At 44.0% G+C, this 26,966-nt stretch overlaps 1 protein-coding gene across 1 annotated transcript in view; it reads left to right on the forward strand.

Moving 5' to 3' along the window:
• The window catches only part of LOC124012291 (CUB and sushi domain-containing protein 2-like), a 463,539-nt gene that overhangs the window by 80,185 nt on the left and 356,388 nt on the right, over window positions 1–26,966 (forward strand). The window contains exon 7 of the mRNA XM_046325753.1: window positions 20,727–20,909. Within this exon, the coding sequence (XP_046181709.1) occupies window positions 20,727–20,909 (183 nt within the window). The remainder of the gene's footprint in view (window positions 1–20,726; window positions 20,910–26,966) is intronic.

Genomic DNA, 26,966 nt, shown 5'->3' on the forward strand with positions numbered 1-26,966 from the left:
AGGAGAAATGTAGATGAAGGGGAGGAGACACGTAGATGAAGGGGAGGAGACACGTAGATGAAGGGGAGGAGACACGTAGATGAAGGGGGAGGAGACATGTAGATGAAGGGGAGGAGACACGTAGATGAAGGGGGAGGAGACATGTAGATGAAGGGGAGGAGACACATAGATGAAGGGGAGGAGACATGTAGATGAAGGGGAGGAGACATGTTGAATTAGGATGTTTAAGCCTTGAGACAATTGAGACATGGATTGTCTGTGTGCCATTCAGAGGGTGAATGGACAAGTCAAAGGATGTAAAGTGCCTTTTGAACAGGGTGTGGTAGTAGGTGCCAGCCGCACCGGTTTGAGTCAAGAACTGCAACGCTGCTGGGGTTTTCATGCTCAACAGTTTCCCGTGTTGTATCACCACCCAAAAGGACAACCAGCCAACTTGACACAACTGTGGGAAGCATTGGAGTCGACATGGGCCAGTATCTCTGTGGAACTCTTGCAACACCTTGTAGAGTCAACATGGACCAGCATCCCTGTGGAACGCTTTAGAAACCTTGTAGAGTCAACATGGACATTTACATTACATTACATTTAAGTCATTTAGCAGACGCTCTTATCCAGAGCGACTTACAAATTGGTGCATTCACCTTATGACATCCAGTGGAACAGTCACTTTACAATAGTGCATCTAAATCTTAAAGGGGTGGGGGGGTGAGAAGGATTACTTTATCCTATCCTAGGTATTCCTTAAAGAGGTGGGGTTTCAGGTGTCTCCGGAAGGTGGTGATTGACTCCGCTATCCTGGCGTCGTGAGGGAGTTTGTTCCACCATTGGGGGGCCAGAGCAGCGAACAGTTTTGACTGGGCTGAGCGGGAACTGTACTTCCTCAGTGGTAGGGAGGCGAGCAGGCCAGAGGTGGATGAACGCAGTGCCCTTGTTTGGGTGTAGGGCCTGATCAGAGCCTGGAGGTACTGAGGTGCCGTTCCCCTCACAGCTCCGTAGGCAAGCACCATGGTCTTGTAGCGGATGCGAGCTTCAACTGGAAGCCAGTGGAGAGAGCGGAGGAGCGGGGTGACGTGAGAGAACTTGGGAAGGTTGAACACCAGACGGGCTGCGGCGTTCTGGATGAGTTGTAGGGGTTTAATGGCACAGGCAGAGACCAGCATCCCTGTGGAACTCTTGCAACACCTTGTAGAGTCAACATGGGCCAGCATCCCTGTGGAACGCTTTCGACACCTTGTAGAGTCAACATGGGCCAGCATCCCTGTGGGAAGCATTGGAGTCGACATGGGCCAGCATCCCTGTGGAACGCTTTCAACACCTTGTAGAGTCAACATGGGCCAGCATCCCTGTGGGAAGCAGGGACACACACACACACACACACACACACACACACACACACACACACACACACACACACACACACACACACACACACACACACACACACACACATACACACACACACACAGACAGACACACACACACACACACACACACACACACACACACACACACACACACACACACACACACACACACACACACACACACACACACACACACACACACACACACACACACATACACACACACACACAGACAGACACACACACACACACACACACACACACACACACACACACACACACACACACACACACACACACCCTGTTACATCGTGTTGTTTCCTGTATGTTTTAACACCCAGAAGAAAGTAGAGGGGCAGAACTACTTTGAAACAATGAGATCAGCTTTAATGAAGGAGAATAATTACTTTGAAGCATTTTATTTCTCCCTTTAGTGATTGAGGATTCCCAAAAATGTACTTCAATTTGAATAACTTTGCATATTTTCTAGATTATCTGGTGTAGACATAATACAGACAGACAGACAGACAGACAGACAGACAGACAGACAGACAGACACACACACACACAGACAGACAGACAGACAGACAGACAGACAGACAGACAGACAGACAGACAGACAGACAGACAGACAGACAGACAGACAGACAGACAGACAGACAGACAGACAGACAGACAGACAGACAGACAGACAGACAGACAGACAGACAGACAGACAGACAGACAGACAGACAGACAGACAGACAGACAGACAGACAGACAGACAGACAGACAGACAGACAGACAGACAGACAGACAGACAGACAGATACAATGATGTTAGGACTCAGGACCCCTGATGTCACATGATGTTAGGACTCAGGACCCCTGATGTCACATGATGTTAGGACTCAGGATCCCTGTCACATGATGTTAGGACTCAGGATCCCTGTCACATGATGTTAGGACTCAGGACCCCTGATGTCACATGATGTTAGGACTCAGGACCCCTGATGTTAGAACTCAGGACCCCTGTCACATGATGTAAGGACTCAGGACCCCTGTCACATGATGTTAGGACCCTCTCCCCTCAAACTAATGTACTTGTCCTCCTGCTCAGATGTGCACTTAACGTTAGCTAGCTAACAACCTAGAAACAAACCAAAACATTGTTTAGAAAACTATGTTTAGTTGCCTGGTTTGATCTGTTTACTACACTACCGTACTCACTCTGTTTAGTACACTACAGTACTCACTCTGTTTAGTACACTACCATACTCACTCTGTTTAGTACACTACAGTACTCACTCTGTTTACTACCATACTCACTATGATTACTACACTACAGTACTCACTCTGTTTAGTACACTACAGTACTCACTATGATTACTACACTACAGTACTCACTCTGTTTAGTACACTACAGTACTCACTATGATTACTACACTACAGTACTCACTCTGTTTAGTACACTACAGTACTCACTATGATTACTACACTACAGTACTCACTCTGTTTAGTACACTACAGTACTCACTATGATTACTACACTACAGTACTCACTCTGTTTAGTACACTACAGTACTCACTCTGTTTAGTACACTACAGTACTCACTATGATTACTACACTACAGTACTCACTCTGTTTAGTACACTACAGTACTCACTATGATTACTACACTACAGTACTCACTCTGTTTAGTACACTACAGTACTCACTATGATTACTACACTACCATACTCACTCTGTTTAGTACACTACCATACTCACTCTGTTTAGTACACTACAGTACTCACTCTGTTTAGTACACTACAGTACTCACTCTGTTTAGTACACTACAGTACTCACTCTGTTTACTACACTACTATACTCACTCTGTTTACTACACTACTCACTCTGTTTACTACACTACTCACTCTGTTTACTACACTACTCACTCTGTTTACTACACTACTCACTCTGTTTACTACACTACTCACTCTGTTTAGTACACTACCTTACTCACTCTGTTTAGTACACTACTATACTCACTCTGTTTACTACACTACTATACTCACTCTGTTTACTACACTACTATACTCACTCTGTTTACTACACTACAGTACTCACTCTGTTAAGTACACTACAGTACTCACTCTGTTTAGTACAGTACTCACTCTGTTAAGTACACTACTATACTCACTCTGTTTACTACACTACCATACTCACTCTGTTTACTACACTACCTTACTCACTCTGTTTAGCACATGGCCTCACATGTGACTCATTAAAGAGATGGGCGGGGCTATGGCTTAAGAGGGTGTGAACGATGCTGAATGGGTTTAAAACAAAGCTCTCCAGTAGGTGTACCAAAACATTGAAGTGGCATTTTCTCAAAAGTGAGTTCATAAGTTTATCAACTTTCAAAGCAGAATGACTTTCCCATTGTTCCTCAACTGTAGAGTATAATATATCACTTTGTAGCTCTGAGTCTCTACTTTAAATCCAATGTAATGAAACACAATGTCAGAATGTTGCTAAGACTGTTGTAAGACCCAATCGAGCCGGTCGGTCACGTATGCAGACACATCAAAGGACTTATATCCTTTCTTTTCTCTATTTTTGTATTTATATTTCTTCCCTACTTTCTCCCGGGTGTTCTAATTGTAGTGTGGAAGAATAGGTTCAGATGGACTGGAGGGACTTCATTTTCAATGAGGCTGATGTCGCTGCAGTCTGTCTGTACTGATACTCAATAACAGCCAGGTCGCTCAAGATCCAAGGCGAAATTTGACGTCCATTCTGGTACCCAGGACCATCTGGCGATGACTTAAAAGCCGGCCACTAGGGGCAACGGTGAGTGCTATTACCACCATGGATTGCAGATGGGCAGCAGCTGTGAGCTCAATTATTTTATTTATCATTTTTTGTTTTAACCCAAACCTCAATTCTAATATTAACGATTTTAATAATTGTCTAAACTTAAACGTGGACATATCTACTGTACACACAATAATACCAAAGTCAATATTAGCATGTGAAGTAGCTAGCTCGCTAGCTGTAAAATCACCTAAAAAAACTGCACTATCAATTTAGGAGTCTGTCTCATCCGAGTTCAACTTGGAAACTCTGCTGCCCAGAGCGAGTGCAGAGTACGTTGCTATGGCAACAGAGGCCCTTTCCCACGTTTCCCACTGAGGGAACAGGACGCATTGGGAGATAATACTTGAAGGAGGAACTGAGTTGAATAATTTGATACACTGATTAGATTGTGCACATCTAATGTGAATAATGTACTTTGTCATGCCAATATAAACGGATGGATGTGTTCTGGACAAGTGTGGCCATACCATCTGTTGGCTGATTTGACAATCTGAAATGCAGGTAATGATTTTAAAAGAGTTATGAAATGTGATAGTGTGTTTTCTGCTGTCTCCAGTGACCAGAACCATGTACTGTAGCTATGAAGTGTTCCTACAGAATTTCCTGATTTCTCAGACTGACCAATCAGAAGTTAGATTTCTCAGACTGACCAATCAGAAGTTAGATTTCTCAGACTGACCAATCAGAAGTTAGATTTCTCAGACTGACCAATCAGAAGTTAGATTTCTCAGACTGACCAATCAGAAGTTAGATTTCTCAGACTGACCAATCAGAAGTTAGATTTCTCAGACTGACCAATCAGAAGTTAGATTTCTCAGACTGACCAATCAGAAGTTAGATTTCTCAGACTGACCAATCAGAGGTTACATTACCACTGATAGAACATATGTTTCCACCAACAGGAGTTTGGTTCTGGGTGTGTATTATCCTTTTAACCGTCCAATCAAATGTTTTCATTTCCATATCCAATCATTTCTGGGTAACAATGAAGTACCTTATTGTTTTTTTGTTTTTTTTTCTCCAATAAAAATAGTCTAAAATAAAAAATACAATTAAAAAAAGCTTTTTTAGCAAAGAGCAATAATGGTGTTAGGAGAGTTCTTAAGAGTTCTTAACTGTTGTTTGGAACTCTCTGTTTTATTGGTCTATTAACTAATCTACTTCCTGGTGATTTTTACAAACATAACATAAAACAATCACGCAAATAAAATGTGTTTACAATGAAAATCAACCCTCCCCCTTATTCACAATTAATACAACGTTTTCTTTCTCCCCCAAGACGCCCAAAGTCACTTTAAAAGAAAATGCGCAGTACAAAAAGCAGTAAAAGAAGTCATTATAAATCCATAGGTGGGCATAACACTGAGTTACATCCATAAGCAATGGACCTGATGAGTCCCTTAGGATGCTAATCTCCACATCGTAGACACTAAATATGGGTTTAAAAAATGATAGTCATTAAGGTGTTTTTCCTCGTACCCTGATCCTATAAAACATTTGTGGAAACGCAAATGAAACCTGGACCAGCGTGAGTTGTTGGTTCAACCTCCAGGACCAGAGTACCAGGTACTGTGGCGTGGCAGCGTGAGTTGTTGGTTCAACCTCCAGGACCAGAGTACCAGGTACTGGGGCGTGGCAGCGTGAGTCGTGGGTTCAACCTCCAGGACCAGAGTACCAGGTACTGGGGCGTGGCAGCGTGAGTCGTGGGTTCAACCTCGAGGTCCAGAGTACCAGGTACTGGGGCGTGGCAGCGTGAGTCGTGGGTTCAACCTCGAGGTCCAGAGTACCAGGTACTGGGGCGTGGCAGCGTGAGTCGTGGGTTCAACCTCCAGGTCCAGAGTACCAGGTACTGGGACGTAGCAGCGTGAGTCGTGGGTTCAACCTCCAGGTCCAGAGTACCACTACTGTGGCGTGGCAGTGGGAGTCGTATGGAAGTGTTTTTGCCCAGTGTCAACAAGTTAGCTCACTTATGTCATGTAGAATGTGCATTTTGCTAATCGCACCTTGAAACGGTTACTTTTCAGACCTTGTGAAAGCAAAACATATTATGTAAAATTCTCACCAACAATTTAGAAACCTCGAACCAGGGTAACTAATTTCAAATGTGAAAACACCCTAAATCACCCATGGATTATCACTCAGTCTCTGATCCCCTGGTGCGTTTTAAAAGGTCATGAGAATCTAGCATCATTCCATGGATGGATGGATGGGCTTATTTGTCCGGTACACTTCCTGTTCTGGCGTTCCATTTACCGATTCATCACTGGGAGTTCTCTGGATTCCATCTGTAGCAAGCCCCGGAAAAACCAGGACGGGGAAGAGTGAGGGATGCATGAATAATTGGATAATGAACGGGATGAGGGGTGTGTGTGCGTGTGTGTAAAGACTAAAGAAATATGTGCCAGACGGGTGAAAGTGCACGTCAGCTCCTCGTCCCAGGGAGGAGCTGCAGACAGAGAGAGATGTAAAATACACTGAGTGGACAAAACATTTATATTTCCATGAGATACAGGGTTGAAGGAAGGAGCATGTACTAGAACAACTCCGACTTGTCTACCAGGACATTTACAGGATACTACCATCCACTATGTCACCAGGACATATACAGGATACTACCATCCACTATGTCACCAGGACATATACAGGATACTACCATCCACTATGTCACCAGGACATATACAGGATACTACCATCCACTATGTCACCAGGACATATACAGGATACTACCATCCACTATGTCACCAGGACATATACAGGATACTACCCTCCACTATGTCACCAGGACATATACAGGATACTACCATCCACTATGTCACCAGGACATATACAGGATACTACCATCCACTATGTCACCAGGACATATACAGGATACTATCCTCCACTATGTCACCAGGACATATACAGGATACTATCCTCCACTATGTCACCAGGACATATACAGGATACTACCATCCACTATGTCACCAGGACATATACAGGATATTACCATCCACTATGTCACCAGGACATATACAGGATACTACCATCCACTATGTCACCAGGACATATACAGGATACTACCATCCACTATGTCACCAGGACATATACAGGATACTACCATCCACTATGTCACCAGGACATATACAGGATACTACCCTCCACTATGTCACCAGGACATATACAGGATACTACCCTCCACTATGTCACCAGGACATATACAGGATACTACCATCCACTATGTCACCAGGACATATACAGGATACTACCCTCCACTATGTCACCAGGACATATACAGGATACTACCCTCCACTATGTCACCAGGACATATACAGGATACTACCATCCACTATGTCACCAGGACATATACAGGATACTACCATCCACTATGTCACCAGGACATATACAGGATACTACCATCCACACTATGTCACCAGGACATATACAGGATACTACCATCCACTATGTCACCAGGACATATACAGGATACTACCATCCACTATGTCACCAGGACATATACAGGATACTACCCTCCACTATGTCACCAGGACATATACAGGATACTACCATCCACTATGTCACCAGGACATATACAGGATACTACCATCCACTATGTCACCAGGACATATACAGGATACTACCCTCCACTATGTCACCAGGACATATACAGGATACTACCATCCACTATGTCACCAGGACATATACAGGATACTACCATCCACTATGTCACCAGGACATATACAGGATACTACCATCCACTATGTCACCAGGACATATACAGGATACTACCATCCACTATGTCACCAGGACATATACAGGATACTACCATCCACTATGTCACCAGGACATATACAGGATACTACCATCCACTATGTCACCAGGACATATACAGGATACTACCATCCACTATGTCACCAGGACATATACAGGATACTACCCTCCACTATGTCACCAGGACATATACAGGATACTACCCTCCACTATGTCACCAGGACATATACAGGATACTACCATCCACTATGTCACCAGGACATATACAGGATACTACCATCCACTATGTCACCAGGACATATACAGGATACTACCATCCACTATGTCACCAGGACATATACAGGATACTACCATCCACTATGTCACCAGGACATATACAGGATACTACCATCCACTATGTCACCAGGACATATACAGGATACTACCATCCACTATGTCACCAGGACATATACAGGATACTACCCTCCACTATGTCACCAGGACATATACAGGATACTACCATCCACTATGTCACCAGGACATATACAGGATACTACCATCCACTATGTCACCAGGACATATACAGGATACTACCCTCCACTATGTCACCAGGACATATACAGGATACTACCCTCCACTATGTCACCAGGACATATACAGGATACTACCCTCCACAACACTATGTCACCAGGACATATACAGGATACTACCCTCTACAACACTATGTCACCAGGACATTTACAGGATACTACCCTCTACAACACTATGTCACCAGGACATATACAGGATACTACCCTCTACAACATAACCTTCACTACAAATCAAAACTCCAAACATACTATCTCATTTTAGACAAAATGACCTGGAAGGATTCTACTACTACCAAAGATTCTTATTACCAAGTACTATACAGCAAATGCTCTGGCAAACCAACGACCAGCTAAAGAACAACAACAGAAACCAGGAGCTGAGTGAGTAATGTTTCATCAGAAGCTACTTTTTAAATCCAAGAAGTAAATAAATTACAATGATATATTATACTTTATAAAGGCTGAAGTTAGGCTTTCAAGCTTAATAGGACAAAATAGATCTGGCCGCAACTTCAATTACCACTGAGCCCAACAATGGCAGGAAAGTTTCAGAGTCTCTGCCACCCAAAATGCAGAGGCTTTTGATGCCCCCTCCCTCTGTGCAGATGTCATTAAAATACAGTACCCCCTGGATGTAAAACAATGAGAAGGCACAGAAAGTGTTTAAAAAGAAGCTCCTTATGGAAATTCAAAAGACTCTTTCTGTTGACTTCTAATAAATGGGAACGTAAGCAACTTAATCTTCCACACAGACCATCCCCTGGCATGGCGCAGTGCTATATTAACTCTACCCCTCTGTTAAGAGGGGGGCGGGGTGTTACCGATGGGGGGAAACTCGGGATGTTAGACAACAAAGACTCTGAGTCAGCCAATGGGAACGTGTATAAGTCTGGAACGGTTTTGGAACAGGGCAACATCAAACTGTTCAAATCATATCAAATTGTATTTGCCACAGAATGCGCGGAATACAACAAGTGTAGACTTCACCGTGAAATGCTTACTTACAAGCCCTTAACCAACAGAGCAGTTCAAGAAGATGGAAATATTGACCAAGTAGGCTAAAATAAAAAGTCATAATAAAAAGTAACACAACAAGAATAACAATAACGAGGCTATATTACAGGGGGCAATTTTTATGAACTGTTCAGCAGTCTTACGGCTTGGGGGTAGAAGTTGTTGAGGAGCCTTTTGATCCTAGACTTGGAGCTCCGGTAGCACTTGCCGTTTGGTAGCGGAGAAAAGTCTGAATATTTATGGGCTTTCCTCTGACACCGCCTGGTATAGAGGTCCTGGATGGCAGGGAGCTCGGCCCTAGGGATGTACTGGGGCATTCGCACTACCCTCTGTAGCGCCTTACGGTCAGATGCTGAGCAGTTGCCATACCAGGCAGTGATGCAACCGGTCAGGATGCTCTCGATGGTGCAGCTGTAGAACTTTGAGAATCTGAGGACCCATGCCAAATCTTTTCAGTCTCCTGAGGGGGAAAAGGTGTTGTCGTGCCCTCTTCACGACTGTCTTGGTGTGTTTGGACCATGTTAGTTTGTTGGTGATGTGAACACCAAGGAACTTGAAATTCTCGACCCGCTCCATTGCAGCCTCGTCGATGTTAATGGGGGCCTGTTTGGCCCGCCTTTTCCTGTAGTCCACAATCAGCTCCTTTGTCTTGCTCACATTGAGGGAGAGGTCGTTGTCCTGGCACCACACTACCATGTCTCTGGCCTCCTCCATGTAGGCCATCTCATCGTTGTCGTTGATCAGGCCTACCACTGTTGTGTCATCAGCAAACTTAATGATGGTGTTGGAGCCATGTTTGGCCACGCAGTCGTGGGTGAACAGGGAATACAGGAGGGGACTAAGTACACACCCCTGTGGGTCCCCAGTGTTAAGGATCAACGTGGCAGACGTGTTGTTGCCTACTCTTACCACCTGGGGGCGGCCCGTCGGGAAGTCCAGGATCCAGTTGCAGAGAGAGGTGTTTAGTCCCAGAGTCCTTAGCTTAGTGATGAGCTTCGCGGGCACTATGCTTCGTGGGCACTAATCTTAATCCTGTATTGATGCTTTGCTTGTTTGATGGTTCGTCTGAGGGCATAGCGGGATTTCTTTTAAGTGTACGGAATAGTCTCCCGCTCCTTGAAAGAGGCAGCTCTAGCCTTTAGCTCGATGCGGATGTTGCCTGTTATCCATGGCTTCTGGTTGGGATATGTACGTATAGTTACTTTTGATGAAGCCGATGACTGAGGTGCTGTATTCCTCAATGCCATTGATTGAATCTCAAAACAGTCCTGGAGCTCAGCATCTCACTCCACATTGGGCGAGTCACTGGCACTTCCTGCTTTAGTTTTTGCTTGTAAGCAGGAATCAGTAGGATATAATTGTGGTCAGATTTGCCAAAATGGAGGGCGAGGGAGAGCTGTGTCTCTGTGTGTGGAGTAAAGGTAGCTTTTCTCCCACTGGTTGCACATGTGATATGCTATAAAAGATTTGGTTATGTGTTAAAACTGATTTCATTTTGCGTTAAAGTCCCCGGCCACTGGGAGCGTTGCATCTGGGTGAGCATTTTCTTCTTTGCTTATGGTCTTGTAGAGTTGGTTGAGAGCGGTCTTAGTACCAGCTTTGCTTCTCGTCGGAATCGTTAAAGGAAAATGTTTCTTCCAGTCCACGGTGAGTTTTCGCTTTTCTGATGTCCAGAAGTTTACATTATGTACACAATAAATTCAAAAATAAGTTACACAAAACGGGAAAAAATAGCAAAATTGCGTCTTGGTCTCATCCTTACGAGGAACATGACAGAATAACCCACCAAACCAAGCACCGTGAAAAGACGGAACAACGCTTAATGGGGAAATGCACCTGGGAGGAGATATTAGATGGGGCAGGCCCAGCCGGGGGAGTATCGCCATCCTAAGGAGGAGATAGAGGCAGCGAAAGCGGAACAGCGATACTACGAGGAGAAATAGAGGAGAATAGAGGAACAGCGAAGATATGAAGGTGCACGGCTAGCACGGAAGCCCGAGATGCAGCCCCAATATTTTTGGGGGAGGCCACACGTGGAGATTGTGTGTGCCTCGGCAGTCCAGTACGCCCTGTTCCTCCTCCCCGCAATCGCCCTGAGGTGCGTGTCCCCAGCCCTGTACAACCAGTGCCGGCACCACACACCAGGCCTACAGTCCGGAACCTCCAACGACGGGCCACAGTCCAGAACCTCCAACGACGGGCCACAGTCCGGAACCTCCAACGACGGGCCACAGTCCGGAACCTCCAACGACGGGCCACAGTCCGGAACCTCCAATGACGGGCCACAGTCCAGAACCTCCAACGATGGGACGGGCCACAGTCCGGAACCTCAAACGACGGGCCACGGTCAGGAACCTCCAACGACGGGCCACAGTCCGGAACCTCCAACGACGGGCCACAGTCAGGAACCTCCAACGACGGGCCACAGTCTGGAACCTCCAACGACGGGCCACAGTCAGGAACCTCCAACGACGGGCCACAGTCAGGAACCTCCAACGACGGGCCACAGTCCAGAACCTCCAACGACGGGCCACAGTCCAGAACCTCCAACGACGGGCCACAGTCCGGAACCTCCAACGAAGGAACCTCCAACGACGGGCCACAGTCAGGAATCTCCAACGACGGGCCACAGTCCGGAACCTCCAACGATGGGCCACAGTCAGGAACCTCCAACGACGGGCCACAGTCAGGAACCTCCAACGACGGGCCACAGTCTGGAACCTCCAACGACGGGCCACAGTCAGGAACCTCCAACGACGGGCCACAGTCAGGAACCTCCAACGATGGGCCACAGTCAGGAACCTCCAACGACGGGCCACAGTCCAGAACCTCCAACGACGGGCCACAGTCCGGAACCTCCAACGATGGGCCACCGTCAGGAACCTCCAACGACGGGCCACAGTCAGGAATCTCCAACGACGGGCCACAGTCCGGAACCTCCAACGATGGGCCACAGTCAGGAACCTCCAACGACGGGCCACAGTCCAGAACCTCCAATGACGGGCCACAGTCAGGAACCTCCAACGACGGGCCACAGTCAGGAACCTCCAACGACGGGCCACAGTCCAGAACCTCCAACGACGGGCCTCAGTCCGGAACCTCCAACGACGGGCCTCAGTCCAGAACCTCCAGCGACGGGCCCCAGTCCAGAACATCCGCCGTTGATTCACGCAGCGAGGGTCCCCAGCCCGGGGCCTACGGCAAGGATCCGCAGTCCAGAGCCTCCGACGATGATTCACGGGTCGGTGCTACAAGAGCCGATTCAGGGTAAAGAAAGGGGGGCGGCGTCCAGAACCAGAGCCGCCACCGAGCTTAGATGCCCACCCAGACCCTCCCATATAGGTTTAGGTTTGCGGCCGGGAGTCCGCACTTTTGGGGGGGGTACTGTCACGCCCTGACCTTAGTTATCTTGGTTTTCTTTATTATTTTGGTTAGGTCAGGGTGTGACGAGGTTGGTATGTGTGTTTTTGTCTTGTCTAGGTCTTTTTGTAATTCTATGGGGTTTTGGTATGTCTAGGTATATGTAGGTCTATGGTGGCGATGAACATGACATGTGGGGTTGATGGTATCTGACATGAAATTATAAAATATACAGATCACAAATTCCAAATGGCTACACTCTTTAACATCATCCTCAGCTCTTGCATCTTCCCCAATATTTGGAATCAAGGACGCAGAAATGTCCTCCGTGTACAACGTAGAACACCAAATAATGCATGCAGTGCTAATGATCAAAATCCAGAAAATAGACATTAATTTCTACAACCACCTAAAAGGAAGCGATTCCCAAACCTTCCACAACAAAGTCATCACCTACAGAGAGATGAATCTGGAGAAGAGTTCACTAAGCAAGCTGGTCCTAGGGCTCTGTTCACAAACACACCCCACAGAGTCCCAGGACAGCATCAAAACCAAATCATGAGACAACAAAAATACAATTTCTTGACACATTAGAAAGAATTTACAAAAACACAGAGAAAACTAGAATGATATGTTGCCCTAAACAGAGAGTACACATTGACAGAATACCTGACCACTGTGACTGACCCAAACTTAAGGAAATCTTGGACTATGTACAGACTCAGGGAGCATAGCCTTGCTATTGAGAAAGGCCACCGTAGGCAGACATGGCTCTCAAGGGAAGACAGGCTTTGTGGCACACTGCCACAAAATGTGGTGGAAACTGAGCTGCATTTCCTAACCTCCTGCCCAATGTATGACCATATTAGAGACACATATTTCCCTCAGATTACAAAGACCCACAAAGAATTCGAAATAAAATACAATTGTAATAAACTCACATATCTACTGGGTGAAATCGCACAGTGTGACATCACAGCAGCAAGATTTGTGACCTGTTGCCACGAGAAAAGGGCAACCAGTGAAGAACAAACACCATTGTAAATACAACCCATATTCATGTTGATTTATTTTCCCTTTTTGTAATTGAACTTTTTGAACATAATATGACATTTGAAATGTATTTATTATTTTGGAACGTTTGTGAGTGTAGTGTTTACTGTTCATTTGTATTGTTTATTTCACTTTTGTTTATTATCTATTTCAGTAGCTTTGGCAATGTAAGCATATGTTTCCCAAGCCAATAAGGCCGCTTAAATTGATATTGAATTGAGAGAGAGAGAAGATACTTTGTTCTGTCTGGGTTCTGACTGGGTTCTGTCTGGGTTCTGACTGCGTTCTGTCTGGGTTCTGACTGCGTTCTGTCTGGGTTCTGACTGCGTTCTGACTGGGTTCTGACTGCGTTCTGTCTGGGTTCTGACTGCGTTCTGTCTGGGTTCTGACTGCGTTCTGACTGGGTTCTGACTGCGTTCTGTCCAGTGGTGTAATGTATTTTTGAGTATCTGTACTTTACTTTACTATTCATGTTTTTTGTCATTTTACTTTTATTCCACTACATTCCTAAAGAAAATACTGTACTCCTTACATTCCCTAACACCCAAAAGTACTTGTTACATTTTGAATGCTTAGCAGGACAGGACAATGGTCTAATTCACACATTTATCTAGAGAACATCCCTGCTCGTCCCTAATGCCTCTGATCTGGCAGACTCATTGAACACAAATGCTTTGTTTGTAAATTGTGTCTGAGTGTTGAAATGTGCCCCTGGCTATCCGTAAATTTAAAAACAAGAAAATTGTGTCATCTGGTTTAATTAACATAAGCCATTTTAAATGATTTATACCTTTACTTTTGATACGTAAAGTACATTTAAAAACAAATACTTTTAGACTTTTATTCAAGTAGTATTTTACTGGGTGACTTTCACTTTCATTTGAGTCATATTCTTTTAAGGTATCTTTACTTTTTCTCAAATATGACAATTTGGTATTTTTTCTACCACTGGTTCTGTCTGTGTTCTGGCTGGGTTGTGATTGGATCCTGACTGGGTTCTGACTGCGTTCTGTCTGTGTTCTGGCTGGGTTGTGATTGGATCCTGACTGGGTTCTGACTGCGTTCTGTCTGGGTTCTGACTGGGATCTGTCTGGGTTCTGGCTGGGTTGTGATTGGATCCTGACTGGGTTCTGACTGCGTTCTGTCTGGGTTCTGACTGGGATCTGTCTGGGTTCTGGCTGGGTTGTGCTTGGATCCTGACTGGGTTCTGACTGCGTTCTGTCTGTGTTCTGGCTGGGTTGTGATTGGATCCTGACTGGGTTCTGACTGCGTTCTGTCTGGGTTCTGGCTGGGTTGTGATTGGATCCTGACTGGGTTCTGACTGCGTTCTGTCTGGGTTCTGACTGGGATCTGTCTGGGTTCTGGCTGGGTTGTGATTGGATCCTGACTGGGTTCTGACTGCGTTCTGTCTGGGTTCTGACTGGGATATGTCTAGGTTCTGCCTGGGATCATTTAAAACCAAATACTTTTAGACTTTTAAGACTGCTTTCTGTCTGTGTTCTATTTGTGTTCTGTCTGGGATCTGACTGGGAACTGATTATGTTCTGACTGGGTTCTGACTGGGAACTGACTGGGTTCTGACTGGGATCTGACTAGTTATTGGCTGGGTTCTGACTGGAATCTGACTGGGATCTGATAATGTTCTGACTGGGATCTGACTGGGTTTTGTCTGGGTTCTGACTGGGTTCTGTCTGGGTCATCCAGTTCCTTGTATAGAGCATTGAGCACTCTAAATAGTTTGAGACAGCACTTTAAAAACTCTCTAAGTTAGGTGGGACGGTAGCGTCCCACCTGGCCAACATCCAGTGAAATTGAAAAATACTAAATTCAAATATTTGACATTCTTGAAAATACATGTGTTATACATCAAAATAATAATAATTATTATTATTAAAATACTAGCCATTGAAAATAGTGGTTAACTGATTTTTTTGTTTTGGTGGGTGGTTTGTCCTCAAGTTTTCGCCTGCCATATCAGTTATGTTATACTCACAGGCATTATTTTAGTTTTGGAGACTTCAGAGTGTTTTCTATCCAAATATACCAACATATGCATATCCTAGCTTCTGGGCCTGAGTAACAGGCAGTTTACTTCAGACAGGCTTTTCATCTGAATGTCAAAATTCTGCACCCTACCCTAGAGAAGTTAACATTGCAAACAGGTGTTGTTTATTCTATCACCCAACAGGGCCGATCATAGGTACACCATTCAGCCAACCGAACTATACTCTACCATGTCAGCCAACCGAACTATACTCTACCATGTCAGCCAACCGAACTATACTCTACCATGTCAGCCAACCTAACTATAATCTACCATGTCAGCCAACCTAACTATACTCTACCATGTCAGCCAACCTAACTATACTCTACCATGTCAGCCAACCGAACTATACTCTACCATGTCAGCCAACCTAACTATACTCTACCATGTCAGCCAACCGAACTATACTCTACCATGTCAGCCAACCTAACTATACTCTACCATGTCAGCCAACCTAACTATACTCTACCATGTCAGCCAACCGAACTATACTCTACCATGTCAGCCAACCTAACTATACTCAACCATGTTAGCCAACCTAACTATACTCTACCATGTCAGCCAACCGAACTATACTCTACTATGTCAGCCAACCGAAATATACTCTACCATGTCAGCCAACCGAACTATACTCTACCATGTCAGCCAACCGAACTATACTCTACCATGTCAGCCAACCGAACTATACTCTACCATGTCAGCCAACCGAACTATACTCTACCATGTCAGCCAACCGAACTATACTCAACCATGTCAGCCAACCATTCTCTACTCTACCATGTCAGCCAACCGAACTATACTCAACCATGTCAGCCAACCGAACTATACTCTACCATGTCAGCCAACCGAACTATACTCTAACATGTTAGCCAACCGAACTATACTCTACCATGTCAGCCAACCGAACTATACTCTACCATGTCAGCCAACCGAACTATACTCTAACATGTCAGCCAACCGAACTATACTCAACCATGTCAGCCAACCGAACTATACTCTAACATGTCAGCCAACTGAACTATACTCTACCATGTTAGCCAACCGAACTATACTCTACCATGTCAGCCAACCTAACTATACTCTACCATGTCAGCCAACCGAACTATACTCTAACATGTTAGGCAACCGAACTATACTCAACCATGTTAGCCAACCTAACTATACTCTAACATGTCAGCCAACCGAACTATACTCTACCATGTTAGCCAACCTAACACTACTCTACCATGTCAGCCAACCGAACTATACTCTAACATGTTAGCCAACCGAACTATACTCTAACATGTCAGCCAACCTAACTATACTCTACCATGTTAGCCAACCGAACTATACTCTACCATGTCAGCCAACCGAACTATACTCTAACATGTCAGCCAACCGAACTATACTCTACCATGTCAGCCAACCGAACTATACTCTACCATGTCAGCCAACCGAACTATACTCTACCATGTTAGCCAACCGAACTATACTCTACCATGTCAGCCAACCGAACTATACTCTAACATGTCAGCCAACCGAACTATACTCTACCATGTCAGCCAACCGAACTATACTCTACCATGTCAGCCAACCGAACTATACTCTAACATGTCAGCCAACCGAACTATACTCTACCATGTCAGCCAACCTAACTATACTCTACCATGTCAGCCAACCGAACTATACTCTACCATGTCAGCCAACCGAACTATACTCTACCATGTTAGCCAACCTAACACTACTCTACCATGTCAGCCAACCGAACTATACTCTACCATGTCAGCCAACCGAACTATACTCTACCATGTCAGCCAACCGAACTATACTCTACCATGTCAGCCAACCTAACTATACTCTAACATGTTAGCCAACCGAACTATACTCTACCATGTCAGCCAACCGAACTATACTCAAACATGTCAGCCAACCCTTCTCTACTCTACCATGTCAGCCAACCGAACTATACTCAACCATGTCAGCCAACCGAACTATACTCTACCATGTCAGCCAACCGAACTATACTCTAACATGTCAGCCAACCGAACTATACTCTACCATGTCAGCCAACCTAACTATACTCTACCATGTCAGCCAACCTAACTATACTCTACCATGTTAGCCAACCTAACACTACTCTACCATGTCAGCCAACCGAACTATACTCTACCATGTCAGCCAACCTAACTATACTCTACCATGTTAGCCAACCGAACTATACTCTACCATGTCAGCCAACCGAACTATACTCTAACATGTCAGCCAACCGAACTATACTCTACCATGTTAGCCAACCTAACTATACTCAACCATGTTAGCCAACCCTTCTCTACTCTACCATGTTAGCCAACCTATCTATACTCAACCATGTTAGCCAACCCTTCTCTACTCTACCATGTCAGCCAACCGAACTATACTCTAACATGTCAGCCAACCGAACTATACTCTACCATGTTAGCCAACCTAACTATACTCTACAACGTTAGCCAACCTAACACTACTCTACCATGTCAGCCAACCTAACTATACTCTACAACGTTAGCCAACCTAACACTACTCTACCATGTCAGCCAACCTAACTATACTCAACCACCTTAGCAAACCCTTCTCTACTCTACCATGTTAGCCAACCTAACTATACTCAACCATGTTAGCCAACCCTTCTCTACTCTACTACGTTAGCCAGCCCTTCTGTACTCTACCACGTTAGCCAACCCTTCTCTACTCTACCACGTTAGCCAACCCTTCTCTACTCTACCCTGTTAGCCAACCCTTCTCTACTCTCCCATGATAGCCAACCCTTCTCTACTCTACAATGATAGCCAACCCTTCTCTACTCTCCCATGTTAGACAACCTAACTGTACTCTACCATGTTAGCCAACCCTTCTCTACTCTACCATGTTAGTCAACCCTTCTCTACTCTACCACGATAGCCAACCCTTTTCTACTCTACCATGTTAGCCAACCTAACAATACTCTACCATGTTAGCCAACCTAACACTACTCTACCATGTCAGCCAACCTAACACTACTCTACCATGTCAGCCAACCTAACACTACTCTACCATGTTAGCCAACCTTTCTCTACCATTTTTGCCAACCTAACAATACTCTACCATGTTAGCCAACCTAACAATACTCTACCATGTTAGCCAACTTAACAATACTCTACCATGTTAGCCAACCCTTCTCTACTCTAACATGTTAGCCAACCTAACTATACTCAACCACCTTAGCAAACCCTTCTCTACTCTACCATGTTAGCCAACCTAACTATACTCAACCAGGTTAGTAAACCCTTCTCTACTCTACCATGTTAGCCAACCTAACTATACTCAACCATGTTAGCCAACCCTTCTCTACTCTACAACGTTAGCCAACCCTTCTCTACTCTACCATGTTAGCCAACCTAACTTGACTCTAACATGATAGCCAACCCTTCTCTACTCAGCCATGGTAGCCAGCCCTTCTCCACTCTACTACGTTAGCCAGCCCTTCTGTACTCTACCGTGTTAGCCAACCCTTCTCTACTCTACCGTGTTAGCCAACCCTTCTCTACTCTACCATGATAGCCAACCCTTCTCTACTCTCCCATGTTAGACAACCTAACTGTACTCTACCATGTTAGCCAACCCTTCTCTACTCTACCATGTTAGTCAACCCTTCTCTACTCTACCACGATAGCCAACCCTTTTCTACTCTACCACGTTAGCCAACCTAACTAGACTCTACCATGTTAGCCAACCTAACTAGACTCTACCATGTTAGCCAACCTAACTATACTCTACCATGTTAGCCTATAAAACTATACTCTACCATGTTAGCCAACCTAAAAATAATCTACCATGTTAGCCAACTGAACTATACTCTACCATGTTAGCCAACCCTTCTCTACTCTAACATGTTAGCCAACATAACTTGACTCTAACATGTTAGCCAACCTAACTATACTCTACCATGTTAGCCAACCCTTCTCTACTCTACCATGTTAGCCAACCTAACACTACTCTACCATGTTAGCCAACCCTTCTCTACTCTACCATGTTAGCCAACCTAACACTACTCTACCATGTTAGCCAAACTAACTCTATTCCACCATGTTAGCTAACCTACTCTAACCTACACATCATGGGGTTACATGGTTTCTTTACATTATATTGCATCACACAGGCACACTTGACATTATAATCTGATATTATAACATTATATTATAATCTGATATGATAATCTGATATTATAATCTGATATTATAACATTATATTATAATCTGATATTATAACATTATATTATAATCTGATATTATAACATTATATTATAATCTGATATTATAACATTATATTATAATCTGATATTATAACATTATATTATAATCTGATATTATAACATTATATTATAATCTGATATGATAATCTGATATTATAATCTGATATTATAACATGATATTATAATCTGATATTATAACATTATATTATAATCTGATATGATAATCTGATATTATAATCTGATATTATAACATGATATTATAATCTGATATTATAACATTATATTATAATCTGATATGATAATCTGATATTATAATCTGATATTATAACATGATATTATAATCTGATATTATAATCTGTGCTATGTGATTGCAAAATAGATGGCAATCTAGGTCTAGGACAATAAAGGTGAAATGTTGAAAGTTTCCCTGGAAAGCCAACATTTATTTTATCCAACTATTTTACCTGTCAATCTGTGTCTCTTCCCTTCAGAGATTGACCAGGGCAGCTGTGGCGACCCAGGGATACCGGCCTACGGCAAGCGGGAGGGGACAGGTTTCCGCCACGGGGACAGGCTGCACTTTGAGTGTCTCCCTGCGTTTGAGTTGGTGGGAAAGAAGAACATCAGCTGCCAGAAGAACAACCAGTGGTCAGCCAAGAAACCCAGCTGTGTCTGTAAGCAGTGATATATCTCCTATACAACACGTCATCTTTGCTAAACCAGCTGTGTCTGTAAGCAGTGATATGTCTCCTATACAACACGTCATCTTTGCTAAACCAGCAGTGTCTGTAAGCAGTGATATGTCTCCTATAGTCTTTGCTAACCCCAGCTGTGTATGTAAGCAGTGATATATCTCCTATACAACACGTCATCTTTGCTAACCCAGCTGTCTGTGAGTTACAAGACTCCTTTGCTAACCTAACTCACAGCTGATTTAGCGATGGCATGCAATTAGCATCAGGTATCCAACCCCAAATCCTTGCTACGCTCACAACTCTCTGCTCTTTTATTGTCATGCTAAAAGTGTTTATTTGGGTTTGTCTGTTGCCTGTGATTAGATGCTACTGTTTAGAGATGCTACTGTTTAGAGATGCTACTGTTTAGAGATGCTACTGTTTAGAGATGCTACTGTTTAGAGATGCTACTGTTTAGAGATGCTACTGTTTTTTGTATTCCACATTATCTTATCAATAATGGAAACGTTATCTCTCTCTCCTGCCCTTCTATTTGTATTTCTTAGTTTTAATTAGTCAATAAGCCTCCTATTGTATCCAAATCCACAGCCTCTGCTTGGTAAAGCAGGGGGATAATGTGACTGCTCGCACACAGTCAAGCTGTTCCTCACAACGCACGAGCACAGTCACGCTGTTCCTCACAACGCCAGAGCACAGTCACGCTGTTCCTCACAACACACGATCACAGTCACGCTGTTCCTCACAACACACGATCACAGTCACACTGTTCCTCACAACACACGAGCACAGTCACACTGTTCCTCACAACACACACACGAGGACAGTCACGCTGTTCCTCACAACACACACACGAGGACAGTCACGCTGTTCCTCACAACACACACACGAGGACAGTCACGCTGTTCCTCACAACACACACACGAGGACAGTCACACTGTTCCTCACAACACACACACGAGGACAGTCACGCTGTTCCTCACAACACACACACGAGGACAGTCACGCTGTTCCTCACAACACACGAGCACAGTCACACTGTTCCTCACAACACACGAGCACAGTCACGCTGTTCCTCACAACACACGAGCACAGTCACACTGTTCCTCACAACACACGAGCACAGTCACGCTGTTCCTCACAACACACGAGCACAGTTAATGTGCTGACTGTTAGCTGCGTGTTCCCGTTAGACTTGTCCTTCCCTACTCTACCATTTACCATCCTCATACAAGTGAATGACACCACCACCAATATGATATATGGTATCCTCATTAGTTTGTTCAGGAACAATGAGATAAAGATGCATAGTTTACCTCATATTCAATAAAGAAGAAGAAAAGAAAGAGAAAGAGATCTGCGTATTGAACAGACAGTCAGTCAGTGAAACAAGCAGAGTCCGGGCTACAAATCAAATCAAATCAAATGTATTTATATAGCCCTTCGTACATCAGCTGATATCTCAAAGTGCTGTACAGAAACCCAGCCTAAAACCCTCAAACAGCAAGCAATGCAGGTGTAGAAGCACGGTGGCTAGGAACAAGTCCCTAGAAAGGTGAGAACCTAGGAAGAAACCTAGAGAGGAACCAGGCTATGTGGGGTGGCCAGCCCTTTTCTGGCTGTGCCGGGTGGAGATTATAACAGAACATGGCCAAGATGTTCAAATGTTCATAAATGACCAGCATGGTCGAATAATAATAAGGCAGAACAGTTGAAACTGGAGCAGCAGCACAGTCAGGTGGACTGGGGACAGCAACTCTCATTTTAACTCTTCAAACACAGACGTTTCATAGAACAGGAAGGGACAAACTGGGAAGTGTTGGAGTAAGAGGACTCAATGGTTAAAACACTTTTTATTTAAACAATCATTATTTCACCTTTATTTAACCAGGAAGGCCAGTTGAGAACAAGTTATCATTTACAACGGTGACCTGGCCAAGATAAAGCAAAGCAGTGCGACACAAACAACAACACAGAGATACACATGGAATAAACAAACGTACAGTCAATAATACAATAGCAAAGGTCTGTATACAGTGTGTGCAAATGTAGATGATCAGGGAGGTAAAGGCAATAAATAGGCCATATGGTCTTGACATAATTACGATTTAGCATTACCACTGGAGTGATAGATGTGCAGATGATAATGTGCTAGTGGAGATACTGGGGTGTAAAAGAGCAGAAAGAAATACATCCAGTATTGGGATGAAGTAGTTGGGTGGGCTATATACAGATGGGCTATGTACAGATGCAGTGATCTGTGAGCTGCTCTGACAGCTGATGCTTAAAGATAGTGAGGGAGATATAAGTCTCCAACTTCAGTGATTTATGCGATTTGTTCCAGTCATTGGCAGCAGAGAACTGGAAGGAAAGGCAGCGAATAGATGTGTTGGCTTCGGGGATGACCAGTGAGATATACCTGCTGGAGCACGTGCTACAGGTGGGTGATGTTATCGTGACCAGTGAGCTGAGATAATGAGGGGCTTTACCTAACAAAGACTTTTAGATGACCTGGAGATGACCTGGAGCCAGTGGGTTTGGCGATGAATATGTAGTGAAGGCCAGCCGACTAGAGCATACAGGTCGCAGTGGTGGGTGGTATAAGGTGATTTGGTGACAAAACAGATGGCACTGTGATAGACTGCATCCGATTTGCTGAGTAGTGTTGGAGGTTATTTTGTAAATGACATCGCCGAAGTCGAGGATCAGTAGGATGGTCAGTTTTACGAGGGTAAGTTTGGCAGCATGAGTGAAGGATGCTTTGTTTGCGATATTGGAAGCCAGTTCTAGTTTGAACTTTGGATTGGAGATGTTTAATATGAGCCAGGCATCTAGGTATTTGTAGTTGTCCACATATTCTAAATCAGAACCATCCAGAGTAGTGATGCTGGTCGGGCGGGCAGGTGCGGGCAGCGATCGGTTGAAGAGCATGCATTTAGTTTTACTAGCATTTAAGAGCAGTTGGAGGCCACGGAAGGAGTGTTGTAGGCATTGAAGCTCGTCTGGAGGTTATTTCAAACTTCTAACAGGAAAACTGCCTGTTAACCCTCACACTTCATGTTAACCCTCACACTTCCTGTTAACCCTCACACTTCCTGTTAAGACTCATACTTCCTGTTAACCCTCACACTTCCTGTTAAGACTCACAATTCCTGTTAACACTCACACTTCCTGTTAACCCTCACACTTCCTGTCTTTACTGGACTATGTGATGTCTTTATTATCTTTTCATTTGATCCTGAATCTCTTTATTTACAGTAGCAATGCAGCCGAGTAGAAATCTCTTTGGTTAACAGATGGAATCATTGGTTTTAGTTTCAGCTAACAAAAATCACGTCATTGTCATCATTACCTGTGGAAAGAGTGTCAAGTCTGGTTTTATTTAAAGTATTTAAAGATAAAATGCTTATAAAATACTCCATAATTCCACATTATGTGTTACAGCCTGAATTCAAAATGGATTAAATATATATTTTATTCTCACCCATCTACACACAATACCCCATAGTGACAAAGTGAAACAGATTTTATTGAAAAAAGAAATACAGATACAGAAAGACCTAATTTACAACCAAAGTCACATGTCTGAATCACCTTTGGCACTGATTACAGCTGTGAGTCTTTCTGGGTAAGTCTCTAAGAGCTGTGAGCCTTTCTGGGTAAGTCTCTAAGAGCTGTGAGTCTTTCTGGGTAAGTCTCTAAGAGCTGTGAGCCTTTCTGGGTAAGTCTCTAAGAGCTGTGAGCCTTTCTGGGTAAGTCTCTAAGAGCTGTGAGTCTTTCTGGGTAAGTCTCTAAGAGCTGTGAGCCTTTCTGGGTAAGTCTCTAAGAGCTGTGAGCCTTTCTGGGTAAGTCTCTAAGAGCTGTGAGTCTTTCTGGGTAAGTCTTTAAGAGCTTTGAGTCTTTCTGGGTAAGTCTCTAAGAGCTGTGAGCCTTTCTGGGTAAGTCTCTAAGAGCTGTGAGTCTTTCTGGGTAAGTCTTTAAGAGCTTTGAGTCTTTCTGGGTAAGTCTCTAAGAGCTGTGAGTCTTTCTGGGTAAGTCTTTAAGAGCTTTGAGTCTTTCTGGTTAAGTCTCTAAGAGCTGTGAGTCTTTCTGGGTAAGTCTTTAAGAGCTGTGAGTCTTTCTGGGTAAGTCTCTAAGAGCTGTGAGCCTTTCTGGGTAAGTCTCTAAGAGCTGTGAGCCTTTCTGGGTAAGTCTCTAAGAGCTGTGAGCCTTTCTGGGTAAGTCTCTAAGAGCTGTGAGCCTTTCTGGGTAAGTCTCTATGAGCTGTGAGCCTTTCTGGGTAAGTCTCTAAGAGCTGTGAGCCTTTCTGGGTAAGTCTCTAAGAGCTGTGAGCCTTTCTGGGTAAGTCTCTAAGAGCTGTGAGCCTTTCTGGGTAAGTCTCTAAGAGCTGTGAGCCTTTCTGGGTAAGTCTCTAAGAGCTGTGAGCCTTTCTGGGTAAGTCTCTAAGAGCTGTGAGCCTTTCTGGGTAAGTCTCTAAGAGCTGTGAGCCTTTCTGGGTAAGTCTCTAAGAGCTGTGAGACTTTCTGGGTATGTCTCTAAGAGCTTTGAGACTTTCTGGGTATGTCTCTAAGAGCTTTGAGACTTTCTGGGTAAGTCTTTAAGAGCTTTGAGACTTTCTGGGTAAGTCGCTAAGAGCTTTGAGACTTTCTGGGTAAGTCTTTAAGAGCTTTGAGACTTTCTGGGTAAGTCTTTAAGAGCTTTGAGTCTTTCTGGGTAAGTCTCTAAGAGCTTTGAGTCTTTCTGGGTAAGTCTCCAAGAGCTGTGAGTCTTTCTGGGTAAGTCTCTAAGAGCTTTGAGTCTTTCTGGGTATGTCTCTAAGAGCTTTGAGACTTTCTGGGTAAGTCTTTAAGAGCTTTGAGACTTTCTGGGTAAGTCTCTAAGAGCTTTGAGACTTTCTGGGTAAGTCTTTAAGAGCTTTGAGACTTTCTGGGTAAGTCTTTAAGAGCTTTGAGTCTTTCTGGGTAAGTCTTTAAGAGCTTTGAGTCTTTCTGGGTAAGTCTCCAAGAGCTGTGAGTCTTTCTGGGTAAGTCTCTAAGAGCTTTGAGTCTTTCTGCGTAAGTCTCTAAGAGCTGTGAGTCTTTCTGGGTAAGTCTCTAAGAGCTGTGAGTCTTTCTGAGTAAGTCTCTAAGAGCTTTGAGACTTTCTGGGTAAGTCTCTAAGAGCTTTGAGTCTTTCTGCGTAAGTCTCTAAGAGTTGTGAGTCTTTCTGGGTAAGTCTCTAAGAGCTGTGAGTCTTTCTGAGTAAGTCTCTAAGAGCTGTGAGTCTTTCTGGGTAAGTCTCTAAGAGCTTTGAGACTTTCTGGGTAAGTCTTTAAGAGCTTTGAGACTTTCTGGGTAAGTCTAAGAGCTTTGAGACTTTCTGGGTAAGTCTTTAAGAGCTTTGAGACTTTCTGGGTAAGTCTTTAAGAGCTTTGAGTCTTTCTGGGTAAGTCTCTAAGAGCTTTACACACCTGGACTATACAATATTTACAAATTATAATATTTTAATGTTTCAAGCTCTGTCAAGTTGGTTGTTGATCATTGCTAGACAGACATTTTCAAGGTTGCCATAGATTTGCAAGCGAATAGAAGTCGAAACTGTAACAAGGAATATTCAATGTCGTTTTGGTAAGCTGAAAGGTGAATCTGTCTCCCAGTGTCTGTTGGAAAGCAGACTGAACCAGGTTTTCCTCTAGGATTTTGCTTGTGCTCGGCTCTATTCCATTTCTTTTTTGAATCGGGAAAAACTCCCAAGTCCTTGCCAAATACAGTCATACCCATAAAATGATGCAGCCACTACCATGCTTGAAAATATGAAGAGTGGTAGTCAGTGACATATTTTGTTGGATTTTCCCCAAACGTAATGATTCGTATTCAGTATGTTCGTAGTGACTGGGTGCATTGATACACCATCCAAAGTGTACAGTGGCTCGTGAAAGTATTCACCCTCCTTGGCATTTTTCCTATTTTGTTGCCTTACAACCTGGAATTAAAATAGATTTTTTGGGGGGGTTTGTATCATTTGATTTATAAAACATGCCTTCCACTTTGAAGATGCAAA

The sequence above is a fragment of the Oncorhynchus gorbuscha genome, linkage group LG24, assembly GCF_021184085.1.
Source record: "Oncorhynchus gorbuscha isolate QuinsamMale2020 ecotype Even-year linkage group LG24, OgorEven_v1.0, whole genome shotgun sequence".
NCBI classification, from domain to species: domain Eukaryota; kingdom Metazoa; phylum Chordata; class Actinopteri; order Salmoniformes; family Salmonidae; genus Oncorhynchus; species Oncorhynchus gorbuscha.